The sequence below is a fragment of the Aspergillus multicolor genome (genome assembly GCF_047715735.1).
Source record: "Aspergillus multicolor strain CBS 133.54 unplaced genomic scaffold BDW74scaffold_32, whole genome shotgun sequence".
NCBI classification, from domain to species: Eukaryota; Fungi; Ascomycota; class Eurotiomycetes; order Eurotiales; family Aspergillaceae; genus Aspergillus; species Aspergillus multicolor.
The window spans coordinates 324,703-349,247 of NW_027395983.1; the positions used below are offsets into that span (position 1 = coordinate 324,703).

The window sequence follows — 24,545 nt, forward strand, 5'->3', positions numbered from 1 at the left end:
TGGCCTGGTGCGCAAACTTGTTTTCGATATGTTGGTGGCCTCATGGTGGCGAACTGCTCTTTGCCTAGCCAACCACGAAGGTTACTTCTTGATAGGCTCAGTTTGCCATGGGTTCCAGAAAATCGGGGCCCTAAGCCCATGGAAGCACTGCCGTTGGGATTCCATGTCCGAGTGTTGGTGCACTGGGAATGCGCATATATCTCAATCACCGTATCCAACTGCGTTGACTGCAATTGGGAGGGGACTCTGTGATCTATTGTACACCTCAATCGTAATCAACGGCTACAGGCTTTGCTTCCGAATGACCGTCGAGCTCATAAACGAACTTGATAACTTTTCGTTGTACGTAGAACAATGAATCGAATTCGAAGCATATGGTACCGGTAGACAAGATTATATACTATGCAGTACAACAATGAAGACAGCAGACTTATTAGTAGATACATACCGGTATATCACCAAAGATGAAACATATCAACAACTCCCAACCTAAAAAAATCCCTACAGAAAGAACCCAGCAACAGCAACAAGGGCACCGAAAACACCACCAACGCTCACAGTCATTGAGTCCGCAGCTCCAGTAAACACAGGCGTAGACGAGGTAGGAGACGCAGTCATGGAAGCCATCGAGCCCGAGCCAGCGCCCATAGCCCAGGACATAGTGGGAGTGGGCATCGCACTACCGGACGTCGACATTGACATTGACATGCGCATTGGGCTCACCTATATCAAACAGTTAGGACTCATCTGGAAGTAGATTCTTGACAGCGTACTCAGTTTACCTCGATAATAGCAGGGCCTGCCACGATGTTGTCGTCCGTCGCCTGCTTGTCCCCGTTCGTGAGAACCACGTAGCTCTGTCCGGCTACGCCCATAGGCACAGTGATAGTCCACTTGCCCTCACCGGCGGACATGGCCTTGGCCCAGACGGGACCAGTCACGGTAATGAATGCTGCGTGGACATCGGTTGTGTTCATGCTGTCAAATCCCTCGCCTGCAGTGAGCTCAACCTGTTGGCCAGCAGAAACAGCACCCATGTTGCTCATAGTCAGACTTGGGAAGGCCTTGACGGGAAGGGCCGCATTGCTCGAGGGGCATGAAGCAATGAAGGGCGAGGCAAGGGTGTACACCTCGTTGAAGTCGAGCGGGTTGTCGAAGGGCTGGGGAGAAGGGGACTCGCCCAGGGCAGCGCGGAGGTAGGCGCTGTGTCGGGCCTCTACTGTGAGGATGCTACCGGCCGCAGTGAGGTAGGTCTTGTCCATGATGGAGGCCGCGGCGCCGAGGTAGGCACTGACCCCGACACCTTCGAGGATGTTGCCTAGGGCGAGGAAGGACTTGACGTCGGTCGAGGGGAAGGCGTAGGTGCAGCGTTCGACGGGCTTCGCTCCTGCCTCTGTTGATGTGTTAGTATTAGCTTGATCCCTAGAGGATATGATGTTGGTTGAAAGCAACGTACGGGTCAGGGCTTGGGTGAGGAAGTCCTCATGGGCCTTCTCGTCCATGGCGACGGACATGATGTTGTTGTATAAGGTCTCGGTCATGCCGGCATCGAGAAAATCCTGCTTGGTGTAGTTCTTCAGACCCTGCTCGTAGAAGGTGGCCTCGAGATGCTCAAGGGTGAGGGCATAGTTGAGGATGTCGGCTGTCATGGTAATCAGCATTGGTACTTGCAAAGTTCTAAACCAGCATACCATCGGTGACACCTCCATCAGCACGCTTGTTGACAGGGCTGGCGTGAGCGAGCTGCAAGGCAACACCAGCAAGGGCAATCGAAGTGAGCTTCATGTTGTTGGAAAATATGTTTGATTTAGATCACTGAAGAGAGGTAGAAGGCTGAAGTGCAGTGGCTGATAGAGCTTGGGATCAAGTACTGATTATATACGGTGCTGTTAACCTCTGACATCACCATCTAGACTCAAGCTCATCTCTCGTTCTCGCTCCCGGGAGTTGCTTTTCCGCTGAGAATCCTCGCATGGTGTATCTAGACTTTTCAATAAACCGCAGGGGTATACCTTCCGCAGACTAATCAGCGTCTCCCCCGCAATTTGCAGCCGCTCGGAAGTTGGCGCTCCCGGGGTTAAGCTGCACTGGGACCAATCGAATTGCAGAGTAAACGAACGAGAGCGAGCAGCTCCACCATGATATATCTATCCATTGATCGACCGACAGCAGGGTCCATTTCTTGGATCAAGGGGCACGGTTCATTTAAGATGCTTGTATTCGAGCTCGATAAGCTCCGCGGGACGTCATATGCAGGTCTAGAAACCACTGTAGCGAATCGGAAGGCCTCGTTCCCGGTATCGTGCATCTCAGGCTGTGTAAGAGGTTGATGAAAAACAAGACAGTAGCTCTCAGGGTGATGGAGTAGTGGCCGTGAAAGACAAACAGCAAGATGGCGCCTCTACTCTCCGAGAGATGTAAAACTTGGAGGTATGCGACCGGGATGAGTGATAAAAACCATCATTAGAAGACGGACAGGATTGTTCGTTCTATACCTACCCCGTAGTTAAAGACAGTGTTCCTTGCGCTCTGCGGACATAGTATAGCCACCGATCGATGAACTTGCCGGAGGCGCTTGGGATTCACTGAGCTTGCCGTGGTGTCTCCTGTCTACAGCGAATGCAGGGTCAAGAACAGTTCTTGATGCCAGACGGCAAGCACGTCCCCGTAGTTACCCGCGAAATCAACAAGGATTAGCAGGCGCCACAATATTATATTACTCCAGACACGAGGCTGTGCATTTACCAGTGGCCGATGCCCTTGGAGGCAGGCGGGGGTGGCTGCGTAGGCATCACTTGGCGAACGGTCGCACCTTCCCATCTCACTCATCGACAGATGAATATATCTAAAGAATAGGCGCATATAATGAATTCCCCGCTCACCACATGGCAGAGGATCTGCCTATATATCATTTGTGGCCCGAGCGAGATCCGGACAGGACTCCGCAACGGATTACTGCAGAGGAAGACGATGAACAAGCTCGAGCAGATGGCGAGGCCTATTGCGGAGTACAGAGAACAACAGACACCAAGGTCCTTCAGTTCTCGTCATCGTCGCTCGCTGACTATTTCGGGACCCAATGATACGTATAGGAGAACGGAGAGTCAGGGCCAGGCGTGGTTCTTCAGGTTGCCCCGTGAGGTCAGGGAGATCGTCTATGTGGATGTCTTATGCGGCTCGAATCTGCATATCTGGAGGAAAGAGGGCAAGGTGCATGTCAGCCGGTGTCGAGTCGCAAACAGCACGGAGATCAATAATTATGACAGCTGTGATGCAATCTTTGGTCATGTTGACAGCGAAAGACCCCCTTGTGTGGACAGCGACAAGCAATACTCGGCGATAGGGCTACTGGCCAGCTGCCGACGCATGTAAGGATACATTCCCATTTGTTTTACTAACGTGGCTAATGATTTAGATATACCGAAGTTATCCAGTTCATCTTTGAGAAGAATACTTTCCACCTCAGCCACCGCACATTGAATAGACTCCCGCAAGCCATGATCCCAATTAGACTCTCCTCAATTCGAAGTCTCCGACTCTATGTTCCCTTCTCAGATTCTGAACTGCCAACATGGAAGCGGGCAAGTGCCGTGTTGAAGAGAATGCCTGGCCTACGGAGCTTGCATGTATTGTTTGGCCCCTTCTGGGTGTGTTGTACCGGCATTGATGCGATGCCTCGATTAGAGCCACTGCTGGGGCTTCGAGTGGCGGATTTTGCGGTGCAGCTTCTTGACTGTATGATGGTCGATGGGTTGAGGGTGAAGCAATGGGCCCTGCGGTCTGCTGAGCTGCCATTCAGGGTGGTAATAAGGAACCTTGAAAGGGAGAATGAGCTCCGATTTCAACAACAGCTTATGCTAAAGCGGCGCTGGTACAGCTTAAGTGATAATTGAACTGGCCGCGTATCTCCACCTTTGGTATGATAAGAAGATGGCTCGATCTCTGCTAATCGACACTCTGATAGTTCTTAACTGCAGGGATGCTCCGCCTAAAGCTCATCCGGCCGGTCAAGATACCACGTCGGATCCTCTCCCCCCAACTCCTTCGTCGAAAAGCCATTCCCAAGATATGCAAACCGATTTCTCGCTGGACTCTCATGGACATATTCAAAGTCCTCCCCCCGGAATCGCTCCAGCATGTGCAGGAAATGGATCCGACTACCGGGATGCAAGGCCGTGACGGGTCCATCGGCCGTCCCGTTCTTGTACCATGACCGACAACCCCCGGCGTAGGCAGTGCCCGGCATGAATGTTTGGATATGCTCGTTGAACTCTGCATTTGCGGACTCGGTGACTGAAATCACTCTGACTCGCTCTGTCTGGCATTTTTGGATGATTCGTGTGATGTATTTGGCGATCTGCTCGGTAATAGTCAGGACGCTGCCATGCCCAATGGGGGCTCCGGGTCCAAGGAACACTATCATGGAGTCAGTAGATCTGCGATGAACACTAGGAACAGAAGACTCACTAAAGTAGTTTGGGAGATGAGGCACACAGCACGACATATAAGCCTGTGGCAACGAGTCGGCCCATAGATCCTGCAAGTTACCCTTCCTCCCAACAATGGGGAACCGGGGACGGAAGGAAACATCGAAGCCTGTGGCACAAATGATGATGCCGACTCTGATTATCTCTCCAGTGTCCAGTTCCAGGCCTTCCGGGAGGATTCGCTTGATGCGCTCGGTCACCGTACGGACATTTGGCTTGGTGAGTGCTGGCAGGTAGCCCACCCCTGGGGTCAACCGCCGGCAGCCCACAGGGAAATCAGGTATTAGAGCATTGCAGAGCCTCTGGTTGTGGTTTAATGCCTCCTCCATGCCTGCTCGCAACACCCCAACGGCGGCCGTAGCAATCGGACTCCCATTGATCACCTATTCCGAGGTCAGCACAGCGGATCTATGGGGTGATCTACTTACAATCGGGAAATTGCCATTGACACGCTCCTCGGTTGCTTTGATAAACTTACGATACAGCACTGGATCTGTGGCAAACCTTTTGGTTTGATTGGCAGTGAACTTGCCATCGGGACCGATCTCAATGTCGGCTAGCTCGCTGTTCATGAGATCAAGCCTGGACGGGGTGATCCAGGTTGGGGATCGGATGACATGAACCAGCTGTTTGACATCTGAAGACTCATCAGTATACTGCTCAGCGAAGACGGTTACAGTCAAGCGACGTACCAGGTTGCATTGCAGGAACAATCTGAATTCCTGACGAGCCATTGCCGATGACAGCGACCTTCTTGCCTGCGTACTGAAGCTCCTGTGGCCAATTAGCGCTATGGACAAGCTGACCCTGGAAATCGTGAAGTCCTGGGATATCTGGCCACTTCCAATTGCTGTGGACTGGTTAGACTGGAGCTCGACAAGCAGGATCATTGTATGAGGAGCAAAGACGACGAACTTCAAGATCCCACTCCCATCCAGCAAGAAATGGCAGTAATCAGTGAAGACCTTGCCCTGGGCCTGATTCTGAACTCTCAGTTCCCAGATGCCTCTGCCTTCATCCCAGTGAGCCCCCGCAACGGTATGCTGTAGTTTGATAGCGGAAGCGAGCCCTTCCTCCTCACAGGCCTTGAGCAGATAGTCCTGGATCTCAGAGGCGGGCGAGAAGAAGCTCGACCACTCGGGGTTCTGGCGCCAGGAGAACTGGTAATTGTGCGAGGGGACGTCGCATGCGCAGCCCGGATAGCGGTTCTCGTACCAGGTGCCGCCAACGCTGGGGTTCTTTTCGTAGACGACATGTTCGAAGTCGTGGAGATGCTTCCGGAGGGTCCGAATCATATTAATGCCGCTGGCCCCTGCGCCAATGCTGACGATTCGGACATGACGAGTGCTGCCGAGCGGCGTGTCGGGGATGCTGTAGGGCTCAGTGGGCGTTGTACTGTTGTTCGGAGTGGTTATGTTGGGTGCCAGTTGAAGGGCCAGTTGCGACAATCGTGTGGCTGCCATTGCAAAGTGATGATAGATGAATCACCCTTGCGGAGTGAGGAGTGTAGAGTGCTTTATGGGGTGTAGACCCCGGATGGGGATAACCTGGGGCGTCGGTACTATAGTTTCGACTCCATCACCGAGTGCCGACTACCGAGACTCCAAATTTCTGGAATTTCCTTTTGTTCAATCCTGGCAATCCGAAAATTCATCTCTCGCTTGGTCTCTACTCTAACAAGACGGCCCTACAATGAACCGAGTGCTCGACACGATGTCGGACAAGCCCCCCATTACCTTTCTGTCCACGGGCACCGTGAGGATCCGCCAGCAGATGCGCTCCCAGCCTGTTGGCTCGCACATGCTTGTTCGCCGTTTTCGATCTCTGCTCGACTGGACCTGGATTGAACCGCTCCCAATCGGAGTCTTCCTGATCGACCACCCCGATGGCCCCATTCTCTTCGATACCGGGCAGTCCCCTCGCTGTAACGAGCCGGGGTATTTTTCACGATGGAACTTTGTGGCCAACTCGCTGGCAAGGTACACCGTCGCCGAGAATGAAAGTGTCTTGTCCCTGCTGCGTACCCATGGAGTTCAGTCGGAAAGCCTCCAGATGATCGTGCTTAGCCACCTACATAGTGACCATGCCGGTGGGCTGCAGGAGCTCCATGCAGCTGCTCCCAATGTTCCGATCTACATTAGTCCTGCGCAGTGGGAGGTGTTTGGGAAAAATCCCCTCTACGCCATTCTAGAAGGTTGTCTTCCCGAGCACTGGCCGCAGAACTTTGCACCGAAGATTCTGGAGTCAAAAGATCATGCGGTCGGACCCTGGACTCACTGTTATCCCTTGACGGCCGATGCAAAGATTGTCGCTGTGGACACACCCGGCCATGTCCCGGGGCATATATCGCTGGTTGTCCATGAAGATGGTGAAAACGATGCGAACGTAACATATTTTCTTACTGGCGATGCAGTCTATGGCCTCGACCTGTTAGATAAGGAGGAGCCAGATGGCATTAACTCTGACCCAGAAGCAGCCCTTAGGAGTCTGAAGTTGATCAAGGAGTTTGCTACTCAGAGTGATGTTGTGGTGGCGCCGAGTCATGATGTGAATACACCGCAGATCCTCGCTGAAAGAAGGGCGTATAAGCCCAATTGAGGCGATGACTGAAACATTGGGCAGTTTTCTACCATAGTGCATGCTCAAAGAAGACTGTGAACAATGTTGACATATATGCAACTGTACGGCTACCATTACCCAGCTTTCGAGCTCATATTGGTTACTCCTATGATATGTAACCCTAGCTTCTCTAAGCCCTAGATCTTGGACGATTTGGCCTGCGAACCGGCTCCAACGGTCTCAAAGACTTCACTTGCTATTCCCAGCGCATCGCGCCCAGCAGGTACTCCGCAGTAGACCATGGCATGTCGGCAGGCCTCACAAACCTCCTCTTCATTCAACCCGGTATGTATAGCGGCCCTGATATGGATCCGTAGTTCAGGCCCTCGATTGAGCGCCGCCAGCATGGCAATGTTCATCAGGCAGCGCTCTCGAAACGAAAGACCGGGCCGTGCATAGCTGGAGAAGCACACTTCGGCAATGTATTCCTGGCCAGCGGTGGTGAACATGTCGTTCCTCTGGAGATGCATGATAAGTTAGCTGGATGTTGTGCTTGAGAGAGGTCGGTATGAAGCAGCGCATGTGAGAACGTACGGCGCTTTTTGCTTGGAGGTCGGCGAGCAAGCCCGCCCCGAAGTACTTTTGCATCATCTGGACACCAACAAGCAGTTTGTTGTCATCCTCGCTGCTGGAAGACATTCTGCGGTGAGGTCTCGCTTGTAAGAGACGTGTGTGTAGCCTACAATATGTACACCTTGGTAAGCTTTGACAATGCTTTTATATTCCGGGGCAAGGAGTTTATGTGTTATGCATCGACTTATGCATCTTCGGTCCTAAACAACCGACTGCCGACCAGTGGATCACTCACACTCGAGGACATCTCAGCCAATGACAATCGCTCTCAGGAGAATCCACCATGCGGGCAGATTCGGCTCAGTGGCCTCATCTCGGCAGTCGGTACTCGCCATCCCATGGGGTAGACTGTTCCATTCGTGTCTCAATCTCAATCTCACTCTCCATCATCTTCGGCATAGAGTCAAAGTGGAACTGGCTCAGAATGGATATACCGAGTCCTCAACTGCGAGCACGCGTCATCTGCACCATGTGCCACAAGCGCAAGGTATTGTGGACTCAATACCGGTGGCTCGTATCAACAGTAGCTGACATGCACAGGTCAGGTGCGATCTGCAACAGTCGCCCGACAATGTGTGTAGCAATTGTCGTCGAATGAAGCATGTTTGCATGTGGGCCTTCCCTTCCTATTTCCATCTAACGACAGTAGACTGACTCTACGTAGACGACGTCGAGGCCGACGCACCAAGGCCGGTGGATCTGCCCCCGCAGCAGCTGACAGCAGGCCAGTTGAATATCCACTGCCTGTGATATCTGCTGAGCCCCCGAATCCTTCTAGTAGGGAAGAGCCCTTGGACGAGGAACCGGGCCGCCCGAGCTTCATCGCCTCGGACTCGGTGCTGTTCGATGGGATCCCTTCGAATAGCCCCGAGGCCCCGGCATTGAACAATGGGAGACGAACCGAGGCCTTCCTGCGCAGTATCTCCCCGACAATCCTAACAGATTCCATGGAGGAGCCCTTGCGCATGGCACTGTTGGACTCGTTTGCACACACCTTCCATCATTGGTATCCATTTATCGACACCACCCGGATTTATCACAACGCACCCCCGATGTTAGAGACTACATTACTGCTAGCCGGAAACCTTGCCCGGCGGATCTCCACCATTCATGATCTGCGGCTTCCGTGCTCGCTGTACCAGAAGGCGAAGGAAATGGTGTATTCAGATGACGGGAGGGATCCTATCACGCTGCTCAAGGCCATCACCATCATGGCCTGCTGGAGCTTCCGGTCGCCATCTATCATTAGCTTAGACGGTCCGTGGCACTGGGGTGGCATGGCCATGCGACTGGCGTTGCAGATGGGGTTGCATCAGGAGTCGACGTACGCCTCCCTCCAGGATTCGGACAACTGTCGACTGCTGTGGTGGCATTTGATGGTAAACGCGCCAACCTAAGCCTCTACTCTCCCGTATGTATACATGCTGATAAAGTTTAGAACAGTGATGTCCTCCAGGCCGCTTGCTGGGGACGGCCGTGTCTCATCCAATCGAAGCATCAAAACGTCGAACAACCGCAACTGTCCTCTGCCAGTAGCGATACCGTGCGTATCTTCGTCTATTCGACCCGCCTAATATCTGTACTTCGGTGCGTGATTGAGAGAGAGATGTGCCCATTATCGGAAACTGTCGCGTCTCTCATCACCTGGTACCAAAACGTCCCCTTACAGTTCCATCTCCACGACGCGGGAGGATTTCGCAAGCTATACAACAAAGCCACCAGCGAACTGTGGATTCTATATTTGGCTGTGGTTATCTTCGTGGTCCTTCGCCAGGAAACGACCGACAGCCATGGGCACCGCGCGCAAGTCTCGCCTACCACCATTGCGGCGTCATCGTGCATGGTCCGACTCTACGAGGAAGTCTACCATCACGACGATGCCGCTCGTCTCGGCTCAATCCACGGGTTCTTGCTCATGCTTGCGGCAATTCCTCAGATCTTTTATCGTCCCTGTTCCCCTGAGAAGGACGGTCAGCGGGACCGGCATATGGAGCACATTTGCACGGTCTTGCGGCAGCTGCGGTTGAAGTACGGAGGATGCGATATGGTGTTGCGGAAGATTGCAAAGCTACGAGCAGAGTCACATCTCAATAGTCAACAGCAGTCGCAACAGGGCAAGTCAGTTCCTGATCCCCAGGGTCCCTTCGGAACGGACGTGATTGATGGCGAAGTGTCTCAACACCATACCGTCAAGCTCTTTCCATTCCCATCGAGCTTTTGCCCTAATCTAGATCTATTGGGCCTAGAGCTTGCCCAGCATGAAGTGGCTTCGTATCAGCAGGACGCAAGCATGATAGATAGGCTGGCATTTGAAAGTTTATTATTCGACTGGACTTTTGATGATTCGACTGCCTTTCAGCTCATGCCTTAACGATGATGGTGAGTCGAAATGCGTCAGATCGTTACAACCTCGTGTGTTATATTAGCTCATCCTAGTTTATACTACCTAGGCATCGTCTAGATTATTATCAATAGTCTTCAGGTTTACTAGTTTGATCAAACCTTCTCTTGCTTGCCCTGCACGTCTTCCACCGAACCGTCCACCGATCCTCCTTGGTTCTTTCGAGCATCAGTCGAAACCTTCTTACCACGGAGGCCGCGATAAACCTGCAAAATTTGCTGGTAACCACCATCAAAGATAGTATAAAGCGTAGCGAGGAATGTAGTAGCCCACAGCCAGACAATTCCGACAACCACCCAGGCAATGTAGAACCCCTTTCCAAACACATAGTGCGAGCCGTACATGGGGAGTGGCCATAACACCCAGTGGCCTAAGAATGTTGCTGCTGCGCAGAATGCGGCGATGCGACCCCATCGCTTGAGTTCCTGTGCGTCTACAGCAGCACTGCGCACGCCGCCGTCTTCGATGCTGCTTGTTGCAGTACCGGGACGGGACTCGTGGTGGGCAGTCGTTAGGTCACTCTCAACCTTTTCCAGGGAAAGTTTCTCCTTCTTGAATTCGTTCCAGTCGAAGTCTTGCGGGCGCACGAGTGTAATCACGACCGAGTATAGGATGGGCGAGAAGGCCGATGCGACCGTGCCGTATACACAGGGTAAGACTTGGCCGGTGGTTGCGACCGTGACTTCGCCTCCGAAATGACCGGCAGTGGTCAGCCAGACAGCAAGGCCCGTTGCTAGCCCTAAGATGGGCGACAGGATGGCGGCTGCTTTGCTCTGTCGGCGCCAGAGAACAGTAAAGACCATGGGGAAGATGCCGGGGCAAGTCACCACGCCTAAAAATGCTTATGATCAGCCGATGTAAAGTTAATTCACACTTGATTAAAGGAATCTTACCAAGCATGTACAGAGTCCAGCCCAGGTCGACGCCGACATAGTGCAGCATGGTGCTGAACCCAGCACAGAATGCCGCGAAGAAGATGACACCGAGATGGCTGGAACGGATAACATCACGGTCTGTCGCCGTGCGCTTGAAGTACTCACGATAGACGTCGAAACTGAGGATAGAGCTGACGGCGATGACTTGTGCGGACAAAGTAGACGTGACAGCCATGAAGATCATTAACAGGACTGCAGCGGCGCCTCCCTTGCCAGCGATAGTCATGGCGGCATAGGGAAGAACCAGCCCACTGCTAACCTCAGAGGAAGTCATTCGCTATGGCCATGTTAGTGGGCACTTTTAAATGGGATCGCAAGTTTACTCACTCGAGGATAAGTGGGAAAGTTGGGCTGGTTCTCCAGTCCGAGGGCAACCGAACTCATTACCGTACCTAAAGCCCAGGGGATAGAAAAGTACATGGCACCGCCGATGGCATATCCCGGAACAACGGCCTTGGGAGATGCTGAGAATGCCTTAATGAAGTAGCTGGTGTCCATCTACGAGGATTAGTCCGTCGTGCCATTCAAGGATAGTAACAGGGTTGGGGTTGGCTTACAATCACCAGACCGAAGTTGGAGCAGGTGTGCAGAATGCCGAAGAGAATGCCCTAGTCGAGGTTAATATTTGGATGGTGACTGGACGTAGTAGACCCTCTTACGTCCTTGGAGGTCATTGTCAAATACGTCCCATCTTGGTTCCCTGACACCGGGTGCCGCACGGCTGCGGCTTTGAGCAGCTCGTACAGATTGCCAACAGAGCCGATCTGGTCGGACTGGAACGCCTTGACAGAGAAGTAGCAGGCAATGATCAGGATGATTGTCGTGTGGAAGTAGTCGGTAAGGAAACTGCAGGGCATGGTTTAGCATTTTGCCAGAGAGAGCACCGAGTGAACTTACGTTGCTTTGATTCCGCCAACAAAGGTGTAGACAGTGACGCCGACCGGCAATAGGAATGTGGCAGCGATAATATGCATACCGGTGCTTCTAGAGTTAGTGACATTGATCGATCCAGAGCTGTCAAGGGAGCATACATCGCCGATATCACAGCCGATGCGCCCAGGAGCATGTTGGCGCTGGCAAAGATATTGTTCACTAAGCATAGAACCATAAAGACAATATGCGCGATATGACCTAGACACATTAGTCGAATGAAGTGCTGGACAGTGGCGCAAGACATACCATATCGAATACGAACGACTTCAAGTGAGGTATGGGCTTCTGGGATCTTTCGCTTGCAGGAGATTCCCACAACAGCGAAGAAGACGATCATCGGGCTACAGCCAGCAGCAAACCAGAAGGGACCAGAGACACCGTAGTCGTAGCCGGTGAAGGATGAACCGAGCAGCTGCGTCGACCATAGCCAGGACTGGGACATTGGTCAGATGAGGCCTGGTTGAAGAAAATATATAGCACGAACCGATATGACAGCAGAGGCAGTGAGGCCAGTCCGAACAGTGCGATTTGCAGTCATAAACCTGCTCGAGGTCAGTACAAATAACGGACAAAGTGAAAGGGGTGGAAGCGGACATTTCGGTCTTTTTGTTGTCTTCCCCAGTGGTCTTCTTGAGGACTTTGGTGACCAACATCATCACTAGTATTCTCTCGTCAGCGTTGAGCTTTGATGATGAAAGAGAGATAACTCACCCAAGGCAATGATGGCGCCAATAAGGACGACGACAATGTAGCCAACCGCCTGGGACAGCGGCGGCTGGACTGTTGTATCTGCCATGACAAGATGTCGCTGAGGAACTGGGCTTCCGACGAGCGGTACAGTTATACCAAAGGATCAGGAACAGAGAGACGACGGTATTAGATTTCCATCCAGACCCGGAAAGGCAGGCTAAAATATGCTTAAATACGCAGGACCTAGCGCTCGGGACAGGGGAGCACCGCATCAAAGAGAATGAGCACGATCTGATCCACAATGACCTGATCAGGACAGTCGATGAGGTGCTTCGATGCACCCTATAACGCACGGCGGGCATGATGATTTGACTTCTGGTTCAAAAGGATCAGCCCTGCAAGCAAGCAATCGTATCTCAGAACGCCATAGAATAACAGCAGCGCCCGGTGGGCTTCCTTTCGCACCCCCTTGCCGTCATATTGGACATTTTGAAGTAGAGAGGCAGACGGATACGATCGTACATGAAAACTAGTGTTGCCTCAGGTAAAGAGATAGTTTGGTTCAATCCGACATGGCTGATCGCCCCGGGCCAAGGGGCGCCGACCAATATAACGCTCACGCGCAGTAATGTCTCTCGCCCGATAGAAACGCGATCCAAGCACCCACTGAGAGGTGCACGAGCAAAAGTCTAATGGGGTGGTGACCAATTAATTGGGGCATCGGGGGGTTTGGATCTGGGAGATGGCGCGATCGGGGCCCACTTTGATGCTATACAGGCAGAATGGTGTGCTCGCTGATCATGCACCGCGTCTGTGATGGCAAGTTCTGGTCAAGGCTGATGAGGTATACAGGGACCTGCACAATACTCTTATTTTCAAGCGTTCTTTGATGATGTTGCCCACTGATGGTTGTTGCGATATTACCCGCTGCTATGGAGAGGCCGGATTTACTACAAGAACACCGCAGGAATCACGACTCTGAACATCATCATTACCATGAATTGTGTGCCTAAAATGTTGGACAAAAACACATCATACTAAGACTATGCTGATATGCTAACCCTGGAGGATCTCTGCGCCCCTCTCCGCCACCGCATACACCATCGACTGCCGCTGGGATCAGGGCATCTCATCTACAATAGGTCTTGCCAAGTACGTGGGCTTCGCAATGACCAATAATGGGAAACTCAATCATAAGCGAAATGTATTCGGTCTCTTTATATCTTCACAATGTACTTGTCAATCAACCTGCAGCAGAAAGCTATGCCAGCCCTTGATCCAGCCCTCGCCCTTTGCCGGCCACAGCTCACGGAACTCCTCGCAAGGAACGTTTCACACTTCCTCGCCTTCTCTCAGAATCTAGTCACGCAGATTGTGACGTCTCGGTCGCGCCCATTCATGCACAAACACCCCATCAAGGGCGCGAAAGATCTGCCAGACGATTTGACCGATCATTCGATGGAAGTCTCCAATTTGATCCACGGCGTGTTCAATCACCACGCCGACCGTGAGTTGCGGTAGTAAAGAGCACGGGGAGCTGGTAATCAGAGCAAAGATTGCGCGGACCCAAGCTTCGTCGATGGCTGCGTTCATGAGTTGGTGTTTGGCATTAGGCGAGTCACTGTCGGGGGCTCTCGTGTTCATTGCTGTGCAGTCCACGACCAGCGTACGGAGGTTGAGATGGGTGAGAGCGGCCAACTTACGATAGAATTCACTTTCTGGAGAGCTGCCTATCGACCGAGGGATGCGGATACAGAGGCTGCGGAGCTTTGGGCAGGAGTTTTGAATCTCCCGGATGGCTTCTAGGTCAAAGGGCTGAAAGCTGCTAGGCTCGAGCGCCAATCGGCGCAGTTCTTGTCCATGGTGCTGTAAAGCTGCCATTAATGGTAGTCTCATGGTGCAATCTTTACGGGCACTAATATGAAGACTGCTTAGAGGAGGCAGGTTGGCCAGGAAGAGGGCGGCGTCTCCGTCGATGTCGTTGTCTGTACGGGTATCGGCGGGATAGGAAGACAGAATGAGGGCGAGGCCCTGCAAGGAGCCAAGGTAGGACAGTCTGAGCAAGGCCAGGGGGTCCGTATTGAAGTTCAGGTGGACTTGCAGGAGAGTATTGTCCCGCAACGGAAGGATGAGGTTCATCTTCTTCAGAAACATAATGCCCGGATTGTGTAGGGCCAGATATCGGACGTTTGACCGGACATTCACACAGCCGGGGGATGGCGAGCCAGGGTTGTGGCGGTTCAATGATAGTCCTCGGAGCCCCTAACCGAGGGAAATCATTCTGGAAGAGAAACGCGCGCTCGAGATTGGGAGCAAAGCCATCCAGCAGCTGAGTGGATGCATGCTCCGTGGCCACGGCATCTTTCTCCTTCACGTAGAGCCGGCAGGCAATACTGGCCAAGGACGGCGACGTGGCGAGGAGATACCCGTAGGAGCCTTGCGGAGGCAAGCCCCCACGGCCAAGAACGCCCAATGCCAACTGCCGGAGATGCAGACGACACTGGGGGAGATCGTAATGCAGACATCCAGCAGACACGAGGGGAACTGGTCGCGGACCTTCCAGCACAGTTTGCGCAGTCCCACTAGTTTTCTCACGATGGAACCAACGGTTTCCATGCTTTATTCGCAGAAGGATCCACGGCCTTGTCCTGGATGGCGGCCCATTTACTGGGCTTTCCAGTCAATTCAGCTGGCCCACAATACCAGGAGCCATGGCTCCTGGAGGGGTCGTCCGCTGGGACCTCATGGTCTGCCTTGGGTGTCTCGCCGTCCAAGATCAGTCGGTACACAGTACTAAACGCATTGAGCCTTGTGAGAACATGTTCCCAATGCTCGATCTACGATTGCAGCTTCTCATGGAAGCGAATCTGGAAGTGGATTCGGCGGAAGCGCTGATAATTGGCGATCGCACAGCAGAAACGACTAGCCAGAAAGAAAGCATTGAGGCTAGGCCCATGCTCGCTGGCGAGGATTCTGACAATCTTCAGCCAGATTTCCGGGAAGAGGGAATGGAAGTGGGCGGGTATGGTCCAGGAGGGGTGATGAGGCAATACTGGGAGTGAGGTGCCCCGCCTCCAACAGAAGAAGCAAGAACAAGCAAAAGTACCTGCATGGGGCCAAAGCGTGCAAAGTCACGTATAATACATCAGACGGCTACGTCCTTACAAGAGGCATCAGAAGGTCTCTGATAATGGCAGTATGCGAGTAAGTATACAATCCACCGCTACATGGTCTTGTTAGACTTTCGGGACGTAGAGCGTGGTAGATTGCCGTGAACCCTACCGTGACAGTGCAACAGGAAGTGCCAAACACCAGCTCAGTCGCTTTCTGATCCATCAATCACCGGCTTCCATAACAGATGCTCATTCTTGTCGGGGTCATCTACATCCTCGCCGTATGGGATGGTCTCATCAACGCCATGGAGCTCCAGATCCAGCCGTCCCTGCCGTACAGCCTGCACCAACCCCTCAACAGAAGCATCGTGCTCTGCACATTCGCCTCGTCTATACCCCCGCATGCAAAGATATTTAAGATTCGGCGGCAGGCAGTCCACCAGCAATATCCCTGTGCTTGAATCCATGTCCACGTCCAAACCCCTCGCGAAAGACATCAAAAACGTGATACCAATGCTCAAACGCTTCAGAGAGATAAAGTCTTGGAGGGAGCCCTTTTGGTCCATTAAGCCCTCTGGGGCCACTCGGCTAGAGTCCTCATACTCCCTAGGTCCGTACCTATCGCAGAGGCATCCTCCTTCCTTTGATTGATGGCCACAGTGGAAGTGGAAAACGTATGATTCGACATCCAAGTCCAGTTACTCGAGCGTTCTTTTGTGGAACAAGAGTGCTCGCATGACTGTCGTGTGGAAGAACATTGGCTGGCTCCTGTCGAGGGTTGCGCGACCTCCCACCGAGAAGCGCAAGACCTTTAACGTCTTGCACGAACAGATCAGCGAGGTCAAGTACGCAGAGCTCACCGAGGAGTGCTGGATGTGGATCTCGCTGATATTAGAGGAGGCCAGTTCAAGGCCCTCCTCTTCATTCACGTCTCCTTCAAGAGCATCGGTTGCCACAGACTCGATGGCTGGGAGACCACCGATTGCGGTAAAAGCCTGGAAGAACTCCATCGGGAGGTAAAAACGATCGTCATCAAGACTAGACTCAGGCTCGTTGAGGATATAACACTCGCGGAGGTTTTGCAAGTACGGAACGGCTGTGGGGTCTGCGCTGACTCGACGGAGGAGCTGGTTCAGAGGATATTGGACCTCGCCAGGTCTCCAAATCTCGTCCGCTTCTCTCTCTGGCTGTCGCAAAAGGGTTTCGTAGGAGACCATCCTCTGCATCAGCATATTCAGTATTCGATATTCCTCAGCGGCAAACCCGGCCTTCCTGACAGCGCTTTGCAACAGCTCCCTGTCCTGCCTGCCGATGATCCGCTGGGATTCTCGGTGCGTATACTCCACATATATGGGGAGGCCGGCATGGACCTCAATGTGGCGAACATACCGGCCTAAGCTCGGTCGCCGTAGAATATCCAAAAGGAGATTGAACGCGGTATCAAGAGAGCGAGTATTAGGGGCGATGCGAATCTTGTGATAGTGACGACGCGTCTGCATGCCACAAAGCTGATGGAGAGCTCGGGATTGGACGGAAAGGGCAGCAACAGCCCGGTTGGAGAGAAGGTGGGAAATGATCTGACGATGGATGTTAAGGGGAAGGCCGGTGAATATGAACATGGTTGATGGTGGATGGTCTTGATTTGATCTTAATCAAAAGTTCTAATGGTTCTAAGGGGTTAATGCCATGGCCAGGCTAACCGTAAAGGGTTGGCTAATTCCAGGCAGTAGCTGGAGCCTTGAGGAGACTTTGATTGCCTGACATAGGGTCGTTAGACACTAGCCCTACATATTCTGCTTTCAGAGGAACTTCTGTCAGGCAGTAAATAAATATTGAACGAGACTCAGCTACGGGACAAAGCTGAGCTGCATTGCTGGTACCTACGGCAATGCTCTCTTGGTGCGAACAGGGGTCATCACTTGTGCCACGTGGCTGTCTATATCATCCTGCACTATAGGAAGTGCTGACGGCCTTGTCGAATCTTCAGCTCTCAATCAAACTCCCAGAAGCCAAGTACCCTGACTTTTGTCCTAGCGTTTCAAAGGACCACAGCTGCAAGGAGAGCGGTTCATGCGATCTAAATGTTGGGATGTCTCTAAGCAGTTGGACCACAACTTAAAAGCCACCCAGCGATCGACAGCAACGGCTTCGAAAGGGTGACGAAGAGACTCGTGTTGCAAATCAATGTTGCCTGGCAACACCAGACCTTTAAGCCTCTATTCGCCAGTTGCTTCCTTCATACCCACCTTTTCTATTTGCAAGACGAGGATGCGTGCCCAGCGCCCGTCTCGACGCGAGGAATTCGAGGTTGGTATACTATGTGCATTGCCACTGGAGTACGATGCAGTTTCTCTCGTCTTCGATCAGTACTGGGATGATGATGGCGATCATTATGGAAAAGTACCAGGGGACCACAACGTCTATACCACTGGCCGCATTGGGAAGCACAATGTGGTGCTAGCCCTGCTTTCTCATATGGGCAAGACAAAAGCCACCAGCGCAGCTCAGGGAATGCGGTTGAGCTACCCCAGCTTGCGCCTCACGCTCTTAGTGGGCATCTGCGGTGCTGTGCCCTTTACCGGTGATGCCGAGGTCTTGCTAGGGGATGTAGTGATCAGCAAAAACGTTGTCCAGTACGATTTTGGGAGGCAGTATGGCGAATCTTTCCAGCGCAAAGATACAGTCGGACATGGAATACCCGATAAGGAGGTCCAAAACCTCCTGGCCACACTTGGAACGATGCGTGGTATTGATCTCCTTCATCGCCGAACAGCATTCTACCTCGAGGAACTTCAGCTCAGGGCGGATGCGTCGACGGGCAGTGAAGGGCGTTACGACTATCCCGGAACAGCCGAGGATAGGCTCTTTAGTTCGAGTTACGAACATCGCTTACGGATGCGAGGACAGAGCACTTATACCAACGCAGCGGAGGCTGTTCATACTGAAGCGACTTACTTGAGCTGTGAGGAGGCGGGATGCGATACCACACACTTGATTCCCAGGAAACGCCTCGAACAAACTCAGCTGAAGAAGGACCGAGTGCCAGCAGTTTATATAGGCTCAATAGCCTCTGCTGACAGGGTGATGAAATCCGCAGAGATCCGCGACCGCATCGCCAAGGCAGAGGGGGTCATTGCATTTGAGATGGAACTGGCAGGTGCCTGGGAGGAGCTGCCATGCACGGTTGTCGTCAAAGGGGCGTGCGATTACGCCGATAGCCATAAGAACAAGAAATGGCAACCGTTTGCCGCGGCCACAGCAGCGGCCGCTATGAAAGCCATGCTAGAAAGGTTTATTGTACAGGACAAGGCACCGCGGCACATTGATGCTGGTAGGGAAAACAGAATAACACACGGTAAACCCTAAGCTAACACCTGCAGCAGCAATATTGAGTGTGGTCAGTCAGTTCTCTCAACGCCTGCCTCCCCAGATGATGTCGCCCGAGCATGTAACTGTGATTGATGCTCGCAACCGATATATCCGATTCTTTCTCGACACCATTACTTCTTGGGAGGTCTGTAAATAGGTGGAAAAAGCTTTACTACGCTAATTGCTATTTTAGCTGTTCGCGCAAGTTCTAAACGAGAGATTTAAGGACCTTGGCCTGGGCAAGATACAACGGGGGGAGTGGTACCTTCAGGACCACTATACCGGCAAGGCCCTTGATATTACAAGACCCTGGGGTGCGCTTATGCGCGTACGTTAGTGAGCCTTGAACAGTATGATCAAGAGCTAATAAAGCTCAACAGCCCGGTCAAGTGCTCTCAATGACGATGATATTTCGCCGCCGCAATGTATCTTTCACACACTGCCCTGGGTGCCATTCCGATAATTCAGGTGATTCGAGTACACAGGTCACCTGGTAAGCTCCTTGTTGATACCCTGAAGCTTCTCTAACTTCTGCAATAGTGCCACATGCGGTCTAATATATCGCCGTATTGAGGAGGTGCACGAGATAGGCATCGTGGAAAGCAGCCCTCATGCCCACCGAGTTCCTGCAATCCCACACGAAAAGCACGTTCAGAATGTCCCAGCGGTATTCCCGCGACCAAGAAGCTTAAGCAACTACAGAGGTGACGACGATATTGGTCAATATAGTCGTGTTCAGATTATTGAAACGAGCTTCAAATTTCATGAGATCAAGAACAATACCCAGAGGGCTGGCATTCAATCCCTAAGCCTTTCGGATATCAATGACCTCGAGAGTCTGGCCGCTTATTTGGCAGAAGTGCATGGACTACCAGAGCAGGACTGCGAGATGGCTCTAAGGGATTGCGGGCCTCAATTCCTCGCCCTAACCAGAGCGCAGGAAACTCCCACTGGCCATGCAAATTGGAGACAACAGTTCGAGTCTCAAATGCCTGTAGCCCGCCAAGTACGTAAGCAAAATACAACAACCGCAAGGCCGCCCAAGATGTACCTCGACCGCCATCAAGCGCCCATCCAAGGGGTAGACAGATCGCATATTCTGGCCCAGTCATCCACCTCGGCTGTGCCAATTAACATTGTCCAGAAGCTCACGTCTGCGCTATCCATTAGGCGTTACCACAACGTTTCAAAGAGTGAATCCGGCACATCAATCCCTGCCAGTCAATCAAGAAGTGAAGGGTTAGTGAGCGCTGGCGACCTTGCTGGGTTGGACGATGACAGCCGTTTCGAGTGGAACGCGGGTCTCTTGGAGATACGAGATCAGCTGGCCTTTATCAAAAGATATAGGGGCAGTCGTAACCAGGGCATGAGTTCTCTGTCATTAGTGGAGGCTGCAACACCCATGGCTGGAATTGTTGCTGGCTCTGTTGCTGGATGGTCTGCTGTTGATCGCGTTGTTGAAGAGGCCGACGAGGACTAGATTTACTATATAGTAGGGAGCGTCAGGTAACTGTAGCCAAGGTCATAATCATCTTGAACTCGGTGCTGCTGCTATATTCAATTGTAGTTTGGTAGCATGTGCGGCCGACTTTGAGCCCTAAACCACCACGCGCGACCGAGCGAAAGCCGGCAAGATGGCAATGCTCTGTATTATAACAAAAGGCAAGCATAAAAGAAGATGTTTCCTTAGCCTAAAGCTGAGTCATCATGCCATAGGCACAGTAGTAATGTTTGCTTCCCGTAAGACCCCGCAGCGCGTCAGAGAATCTCTTCTGCTCCCCCACCTTCAACGACAATCGCCAACGTGCACTACTACCTTGATCGGCCCTAGAAAGAGGGCGTCGATGCCGACGAGTTGAAGTCCGAGTCCGACATGGAGGCAAAGGCCAATATCAAAGCCTGGTACGGCGCCGGACGCCTTCTATTCCCGCGTGATACGCTCTTAAGCATACGCAACCAACTGCGGAAACCGTTACGCAAGGGAGATATTGTCTATGTGCAAGCACTGGATGGGTTGACGTATGAGTTTGTGGTGGGAACTGGGGACATCAGAGCAGGCATGGTGTCTGGTGCTTCAAAGATTTATTATACCTCTTATAGCTCCCTAAAGCGAAACACCGAGGACAGTCTGTCTCGCGCATATTTTCCCATCACCATTGCCCATTTGCTGTTGGCAGGTGATGGCCAACTGGAGCAGGACAGGGTGGGAAACATCAATGCTAGCCTATTTTCCTTCAAGGCTACCATCCGCGCATGGGAGGCCAGTGATGCATGGAGGGAGATAAGAACCACGTTGCTGCCGCTCAATCTCAGTGTTCGGATTAAGAGGATTATTGGTATCGCCAGCGGAACCTTCGCAGCAATGTCCATATTCCAATGCTCCGGTTTTGAACGCTCGCAGCGCCGCTGCGCAGTCCAACATGCCTTTCTCGTATCCCTAAAGAATGCAATATTGTATATGGTGTGCAGGTATGCCTGCACGCCCACCCAGATTACAATTGCCCATAAGACTCCTATCGCGCAGTTTTATCCTGGCCGGCGGGCATGACTAAACGCCACCCTAACTTCATGGGTATTACTATTTATTAATTATAAAGCATACTTAAGACCCTTTAATATAATATATAATTACAAGCCATGGCCATTATTAATTATATAATTATAATACCTTAATTAATCTAGTCCCTAGTCCCTGACCGGACGCGCCCCTGTTCCCTTTCTTCGCCCCCTGATTAGTCTATTTTACTTACCGCCCGGCGTGAGTGCCGTGCGTGCTCCTGTGGCCCGCGAGCGCGTGCCCCTACACCCTATACTGCCCTATACCTGCCCCCCCTCTGGTAATCCCCGATCTCCTGAATCTCCTAATCCACCAGAATCCACCCCCTCGAGCCCTTATAACCACAACCCTCCCCCGGGCTTTATCGGCACGCTTGCTTTAACAGGCGGCTGTATTTACACTACCCCCTACCATGTACACATGGGACTGGCAATGCTTGCTTTTTCCCTTTTTTACTTACCAAGGCGCGCGCGCACGCGACATGTCCAGCGTGATTAAAATCCACGTGGCTGCTTTTAAGAACTTTAACCCTGCTCTTCTTCTTCTTTTACTAACATGTCTGTCCCTCTTAAATTAATATCTCCCTGTTAACAAGATAATATTTATTCTTTCCCTGGCCATGGATCTCTTTCTTTATAACCCTACCTACCACCTCTGGATCTGCACCGCGCCCCGCTGCCAGTACACGGTCACCCCCTTTACTTTGCTTACCCACCTCCGCACCCGCCATGGCTCCTATTTAACCGCGGTGACCCTTCCCCTCCGCGAGGCCGCCCTGGCAGCCATGCTCCAGCGGCCGTGGGCTGATCCCGCCCGGGAGCCCGGCCGCCAGCCCCCCGCGGGCGGCCTGCCCCTGCCGGGCCTGCCAGTTTACCAGGGCCATGGCTGCCCGCACTGCCTGTACGTCGCCCGGACCCTAGATGCCATGGAGAAGCACCGCCGCGCGAAGCACCGGGAGAAGGATAGGGTGTGGGAACAGGGCTGGCTCTTGGCCGCGCGTGCTAGGGCCCGGTAGCAGGCCTGCCTCGCGAATTAGGTAGTGTCCTGCCAGTAACTTTATCTTACCCGGGCCGGGAGCCACTTCTTTAAGGTTACCTGCATGGCAGCCCCCGCGGCGCAGGGTGGTAAGAGGAGGCCAGTGCTTACCCCCGCAGAGCTTGTCCGGGCCCGTGTGGACTAGGCGCTGCGGGAGGGAGAGGCGGCCGTGAAATAGGAAGTAAGCCAGGTGCCGGTCCTGGATCCGCACCCCACCAAGGTATCCCCGTGGCTGGAGCTTACCCGGTGGCCTAAGTATCTGCGTGGCCAGAATCTGACCATGGTCGCCCTGCTAGGCGCCCTGCCGGATCCCCGCGAGGAGCCGCTGCTGGTGCAGCTCAGCGCGAGCGTGCAGCGGCTGATCAACCAGGCCTACCACGCCATCCGCGACGGCCAGATTAATAAGTTTGACTAGGTCCAGATTAACACCTTCTTCCGCCAGCCAAGCGTCTGGAACCGGCTGATCCAGATCCGCCTGCAGCCCAAGACCTACCACCGCTACAGCCAGGTCTGGCAGCGCCTGGTCTGCTTCGCGTACTGCAGCACGCGGCCAGACCAGGTAATCCAGCTTCGCCACTAGCTAAACACCGGCTAGCTAGCCGCGCTAGACCGCATGGAGGAGTATGGTCGCGGGCTAGTGGCTCTGACTGCACAGGCCCTAAAGCCTTTTACACTAGCAGTAGCTGGCCAGGACGCCCCACCCCTTATACTACCCGCCCCTGACCCGCTGCCACGGTGGACGGTCCCCTGGAAGCGGAAGACGGGCCTGGCCGTGCTGGTAGGCACCCTGTCATAGCTCGCGCCACGCCCACCAGTGCTAGCCGCCTTGCCCCCGGTGGTACCCTTCCCATCCTGCCCTACCTGTATTGGCCAGGCCCCTAAGCCGCCCTGGAGCCCCCGCGAGGCAGCGCTCCAGGCCTAGCTAGACTAGGCCACGCTAGACCTCTTTATTATACTACTGGACCACCCCCTGAAGGGGGGCCTGTTTAAGAGCACCCTGGTGGGCTTCCTCGCGGTGCTTGGGGTGGACACCGCGCGCCAGACCTTCCGGGACCTGTATAGCTACACCAGCTACCTGTTCAGGCTGGTTAAGATGGCATAAATACTCGTGGCCCTGCGCGCGGTCCGCGACGCCAAGGCAGGCCAGGTTAGCCACCCCGTGGACGCCCTGGACGAGATGCGCGAGCGCTTCTTGCTTTTTAGGGTGCGCGCCCCCTTTAGTTGGATTACGCGGCTACGCATGTACAGTAAAAAGATTTAAAATAGCATCACCAGCATAAGCTATATTTACTAAAGTAATAATAAGCAAACCCTAACCTATAAGGACCTGTGCCTAAGCATGCGCGGGCTCCAGGAATTTATCGCGGGGCAGGTCTCCCGGGCCCAGGCGGAGCTCGCGGGGCTCTTCCTCCTGTATAAAAAGAAGGCGCGCGAGGCGGTAGTACCATGCCTGGCCCTGCACGAGCTACAGGACAACCTAACTAATAATACACGGGGGTGGAACTTCCTGCAGGACCCACGCACGTGAAAGGCCCTGCCCACCCGCGGGGACTGCTGGCTGCTAGACCGCGTGCTTAAGGTAGACTAGCTGCGCGAGGAGTTTTTAAAGGTCCGCTAGATTAGGCAGGCAGACAAGGTGCTCTAGCAGGAGGGCCCCGTGGCAGGGTACCTGTAATAGGTGGACTAGTTCCTGCAGCGGCTGCTCCTGCTCGTGCATATTACCAGCAGCCAGCCCGCGCGGGCCACTAAGCTGCTGGGGCTGCGCCACCGCAATACCCTGCAGGGCTGCCACCGGAATATCTTTATTAAGCACGGGCTGGTTAGCACGGTTAC

General features: G+C 53.2%; 14 protein-coding genes across 14 annotated transcripts; 7 read left to right on the forward strand and 7 right to left on the reverse strand.

Annotated features, from left to right (window-relative positions):
• Positions 1-497: 497 nt before the first annotated feature.
• On the reverse strand, positions 498-719 carry BDW74DRAFT_160551 (uncharacterized protein). The gene has a single exon (XM_073725640.1). It carries the CDS (start codon positions 712-714, stop codon positions 502-504), a length of 213 nt encoding a protein of 70 aa, XP_073579969.1. The 5' UTR covers positions 715-719; the 3' UTR covers positions 498-501.
• Positions 720-773: 54 nt separating this feature from the next.
• On the reverse strand, positions 774-1,785 carry BDW74DRAFT_187873 (ferritin-like domain-containing protein; the record flags this gene model as incomplete). Its single annotated transcript, XM_073731594.1, has 3 exons — positions 774-1,393; positions 1,457-1,642; positions 1,692-1,785. 3 exons carry the CDS (start codon positions 1,783-1,785, stop codon positions 774-776), a joined length of 900 nt encoding a protein of 299 aa, XP_073579970.1.
• A 1,157-nt stretch (positions 1,786-2,942) lies between these two features.
• Positions 2,943-4,447, forward strand: BDW74DRAFT_160554 (uncharacterized protein). The gene is made up of 2 exons (XM_073725641.1): positions 2,943-3,368; positions 3,416-4,447. Exons 1-2 carry the CDS (start codon positions 2,971-2,973, stop codon positions 3,891-3,893), a joined length of 876 nt encoding a protein of 291 aa, XP_073579971.1. The 5' UTR covers positions 2,943-2,970; the 3' UTR covers positions 3,894-4,447.
• BDW74DRAFT_170383 (flavin-containing monooxygenase) lies at positions 3,989-5,950 on the reverse strand (the record flags this gene model as incomplete). Its single annotated transcript, XM_073727165.1, has 5 exons — positions 3,989-4,416; positions 4,468-4,870; positions 4,916-5,124; positions 5,180-5,337; positions 5,403-5,950. 5 exons carry the CDS (start codon positions 5,948-5,950, stop codon positions 3,989-3,991), a joined length of 1,746 nt encoding a protein of 581 aa, XP_073579972.1.
• A 250-nt stretch (positions 5,951-6,200) lies between these two features.
• Positions 6,201-7,085, forward strand: BDW74DRAFT_187876 (N-acyl homoserine lactonase family protein; the record flags this gene model as incomplete). Its single annotated transcript, XM_073731595.1, has 1 exon — positions 6,201-7,085. The coding sequence occupies one exon, from the start codon at positions 6,201-6,203 to the stop codon at positions 7,083-7,085; it is 885 nt and encodes a 294-aa protein (XP_073579973.1).
• Positions 7,086-7,243: 158 nt separating this feature from the next.
• BDW74DRAFT_182099 (AhpD-like protein) lies at positions 7,244-7,745 on the reverse strand (the record flags this gene model as incomplete). The annotated part of the gene is made up of 2 exons (XM_073730177.1): positions 7,244-7,564; positions 7,641-7,745. The coding sequence occupies 2 exons, from the start codon at positions 7,743-7,745 to the stop codon at positions 7,244-7,246; spliced, it is 426 nt and encodes a 141-aa protein (XP_073579974.1).
• Positions 7,746-8,148: 403 nt separating this feature from the next.
• On the forward strand, positions 8,149-10,051 carry BDW74DRAFT_187878 (fungal specific transcription factor domain-containing protein; the record flags this gene model as incomplete). Its single annotated transcript, XM_073731596.1, has 3 exons — positions 8,149-8,224; positions 8,394-9,058; positions 9,118-10,051. The coding sequence occupies 3 exons, from the start codon at positions 8,149-8,151 to the stop codon at positions 10,048-10,050; spliced, it is 1,674 nt and encodes a 557-aa protein (XP_073579975.1).
• Positions 10,052-10,175: 124 nt separating this feature from the next.
• Positions 10,176-12,744, reverse strand: BDW74DRAFT_182101 (sodium:solute symporter family protein; the record flags this gene model as incomplete). Its single annotated transcript, XM_073730178.1, has 11 exons — positions 10,176-10,912; positions 10,974-11,292; positions 11,343-11,513; positions 11,573-11,623; positions 11,675-11,861; positions 11,913-11,996; positions 12,047-12,146; positions 12,195-12,381; positions 12,433-12,490; positions 12,543-12,606; positions 12,660-12,744. 11 exons carry the CDS (start codon positions 12,742-12,744, stop codon positions 10,176-10,178), a joined length of 2,043 nt encoding a protein of 680 aa, XP_073579976.1.
• A 1,253-nt stretch (positions 12,745-13,997) lies between these two features.
• Positions 13,998-14,792, reverse strand: BDW74DRAFT_182102 (uncharacterized protein; the record flags this gene model as incomplete). Its single annotated transcript, XM_073730179.1, has 1 exon — positions 13,998-14,792. One exon carries the CDS (start codon positions 14,790-14,792, stop codon positions 13,998-14,000), a length of 795 nt encoding a protein of 264 aa, XP_073579977.1.
• Positions 14,793-15,349: 557 nt separating this feature from the next.
• BDW74DRAFT_182103 (uncharacterized protein) lies at positions 15,350-15,700 on the forward strand (the record flags this gene model as incomplete). Its single annotated transcript, XM_073730180.1, has 1 exon — positions 15,350-15,700. One exon carries the CDS (start codon positions 15,350-15,352, stop codon positions 15,698-15,700), a length of 351 nt encoding a protein of 116 aa, XP_073579978.1.
• Positions 15,701-15,754: 54 nt separating this feature from the next.
• BDW74DRAFT_160557 (uncharacterized protein) lies at positions 15,755-17,367 on the reverse strand. Its single transcript, XM_073725642.1, has one exon. It carries the CDS (start codon positions 17,248-17,250, stop codon positions 16,450-16,452), a length of 801 nt encoding a protein of 266 aa, XP_073579979.1. The 5' UTR covers positions 17,251-17,367; the 3' UTR covers positions 15,755-16,449.
• On the forward strand, positions 15,913-16,330 carry BDW74DRAFT_87231 (uncharacterized protein). The gene has a single exon (XM_073733952.1). It carries the CDS (start codon positions 15,997-15,999, stop codon positions 16,210-16,212), a length of 216 nt encoding a protein of 71 aa, XP_073579980.1. The 5' UTR covers positions 15,913-15,996; the 3' UTR covers positions 16,213-16,330.
• Positions 17,368-17,606: 239 nt separating the features above from the next.
• On the forward strand, positions 17,607-20,606 carry BDW74DRAFT_160559 (uncharacterized protein). Its single transcript, XM_073725643.1, has 5 exons — positions 17,607-19,082; positions 19,135-19,265; positions 19,314-19,448; positions 19,501-19,613; positions 19,661-20,606. The coding sequence occupies exons 1-5, from the start codon at positions 17,936-17,938 to the stop codon at positions 20,598-20,600; spliced, it is 2,466 nt and encodes an 821-aa protein (XP_073579981.1). The 5' UTR covers positions 17,607-17,935; the 3' UTR covers positions 20,601-20,606.
• Positions 20,607-22,178: 1,572 nt separating this feature from the next.
• On the forward strand, positions 22,179-23,508 carry BDW74DRAFT_187881 (uncharacterized protein; the record flags this gene model as incomplete). Its single annotated transcript, XM_073731597.1, has 5 exons — positions 22,179-22,688; positions 22,755-22,848; positions 22,891-22,995; positions 23,128-23,271; positions 23,308-23,508. The coding sequence occupies exons 1-5, from the start codon at positions 22,297-22,299 to the stop codon at positions 23,506-23,508; spliced, it is 936 nt and encodes a 311-aa protein (XP_073579982.1). The 5' UTR covers positions 22,179-22,296.
• Between the last annotated feature and the right edge of the window lie 1,037 nt (positions 23,509-24,545).

Bases quoted from the DNA above. Each gene is read 5' to 3' on its own strand.
- BDW74DRAFT_160551 (XM_073725640.1), bottom strand. From the start codon at position 714: ATGCGCATGTCAATGTCAATGTCGACGTCCGGTAGTGCGATGCCCACT.
- BDW74DRAFT_160554 (XM_073725641.1), top strand. From the start codon at position 2,971: ATGAACAAGCTCGAGCAGATGGCGAGGCCTATTGCGGAGTACAGAGAA. The intron at 3,369-3,415 runs GTAAGGATACAT...CTAATGATTTAG, and splicing joins CTGGCCAGCTGCCGACGCAT to ATATACCGAAGTTATCCAGT.
- BDW74DRAFT_87231 (XM_073733952.1), top strand. From the start codon at position 15,997: ATGCTCATTCTTGTCGGGGTCATCTACATCCTCGCCGTATGGGATGGT.
- BDW74DRAFT_160557 (XM_073725642.1), bottom strand. From the start codon at position 17,250: ATGCAGACGCGTCGTCACTATCACAAGATTCGCATCGCCCCTAATACT.
- BDW74DRAFT_160559 (XM_073725643.1), top strand. From the start codon at position 17,936: ATGTTGCCTGGCAACACCAGACCTTTAAGCCTCTATTCGCCAGTTGCT. The intron at 19,266-19,313 runs GTCTGTAAATAG...TTGCTATTTTAG, and splicing joins ACACCATTACTTCTTGGGAG to CTGTTCGCGCAAGTTCTAAA. The intron at 19,449-19,500 runs GTACGTTAGTGA...AAAGCTCAACAG, and splicing joins CCTGGGGTGCGCTTATGCGC to CCCGGTCAAGTGCTCTCAAT.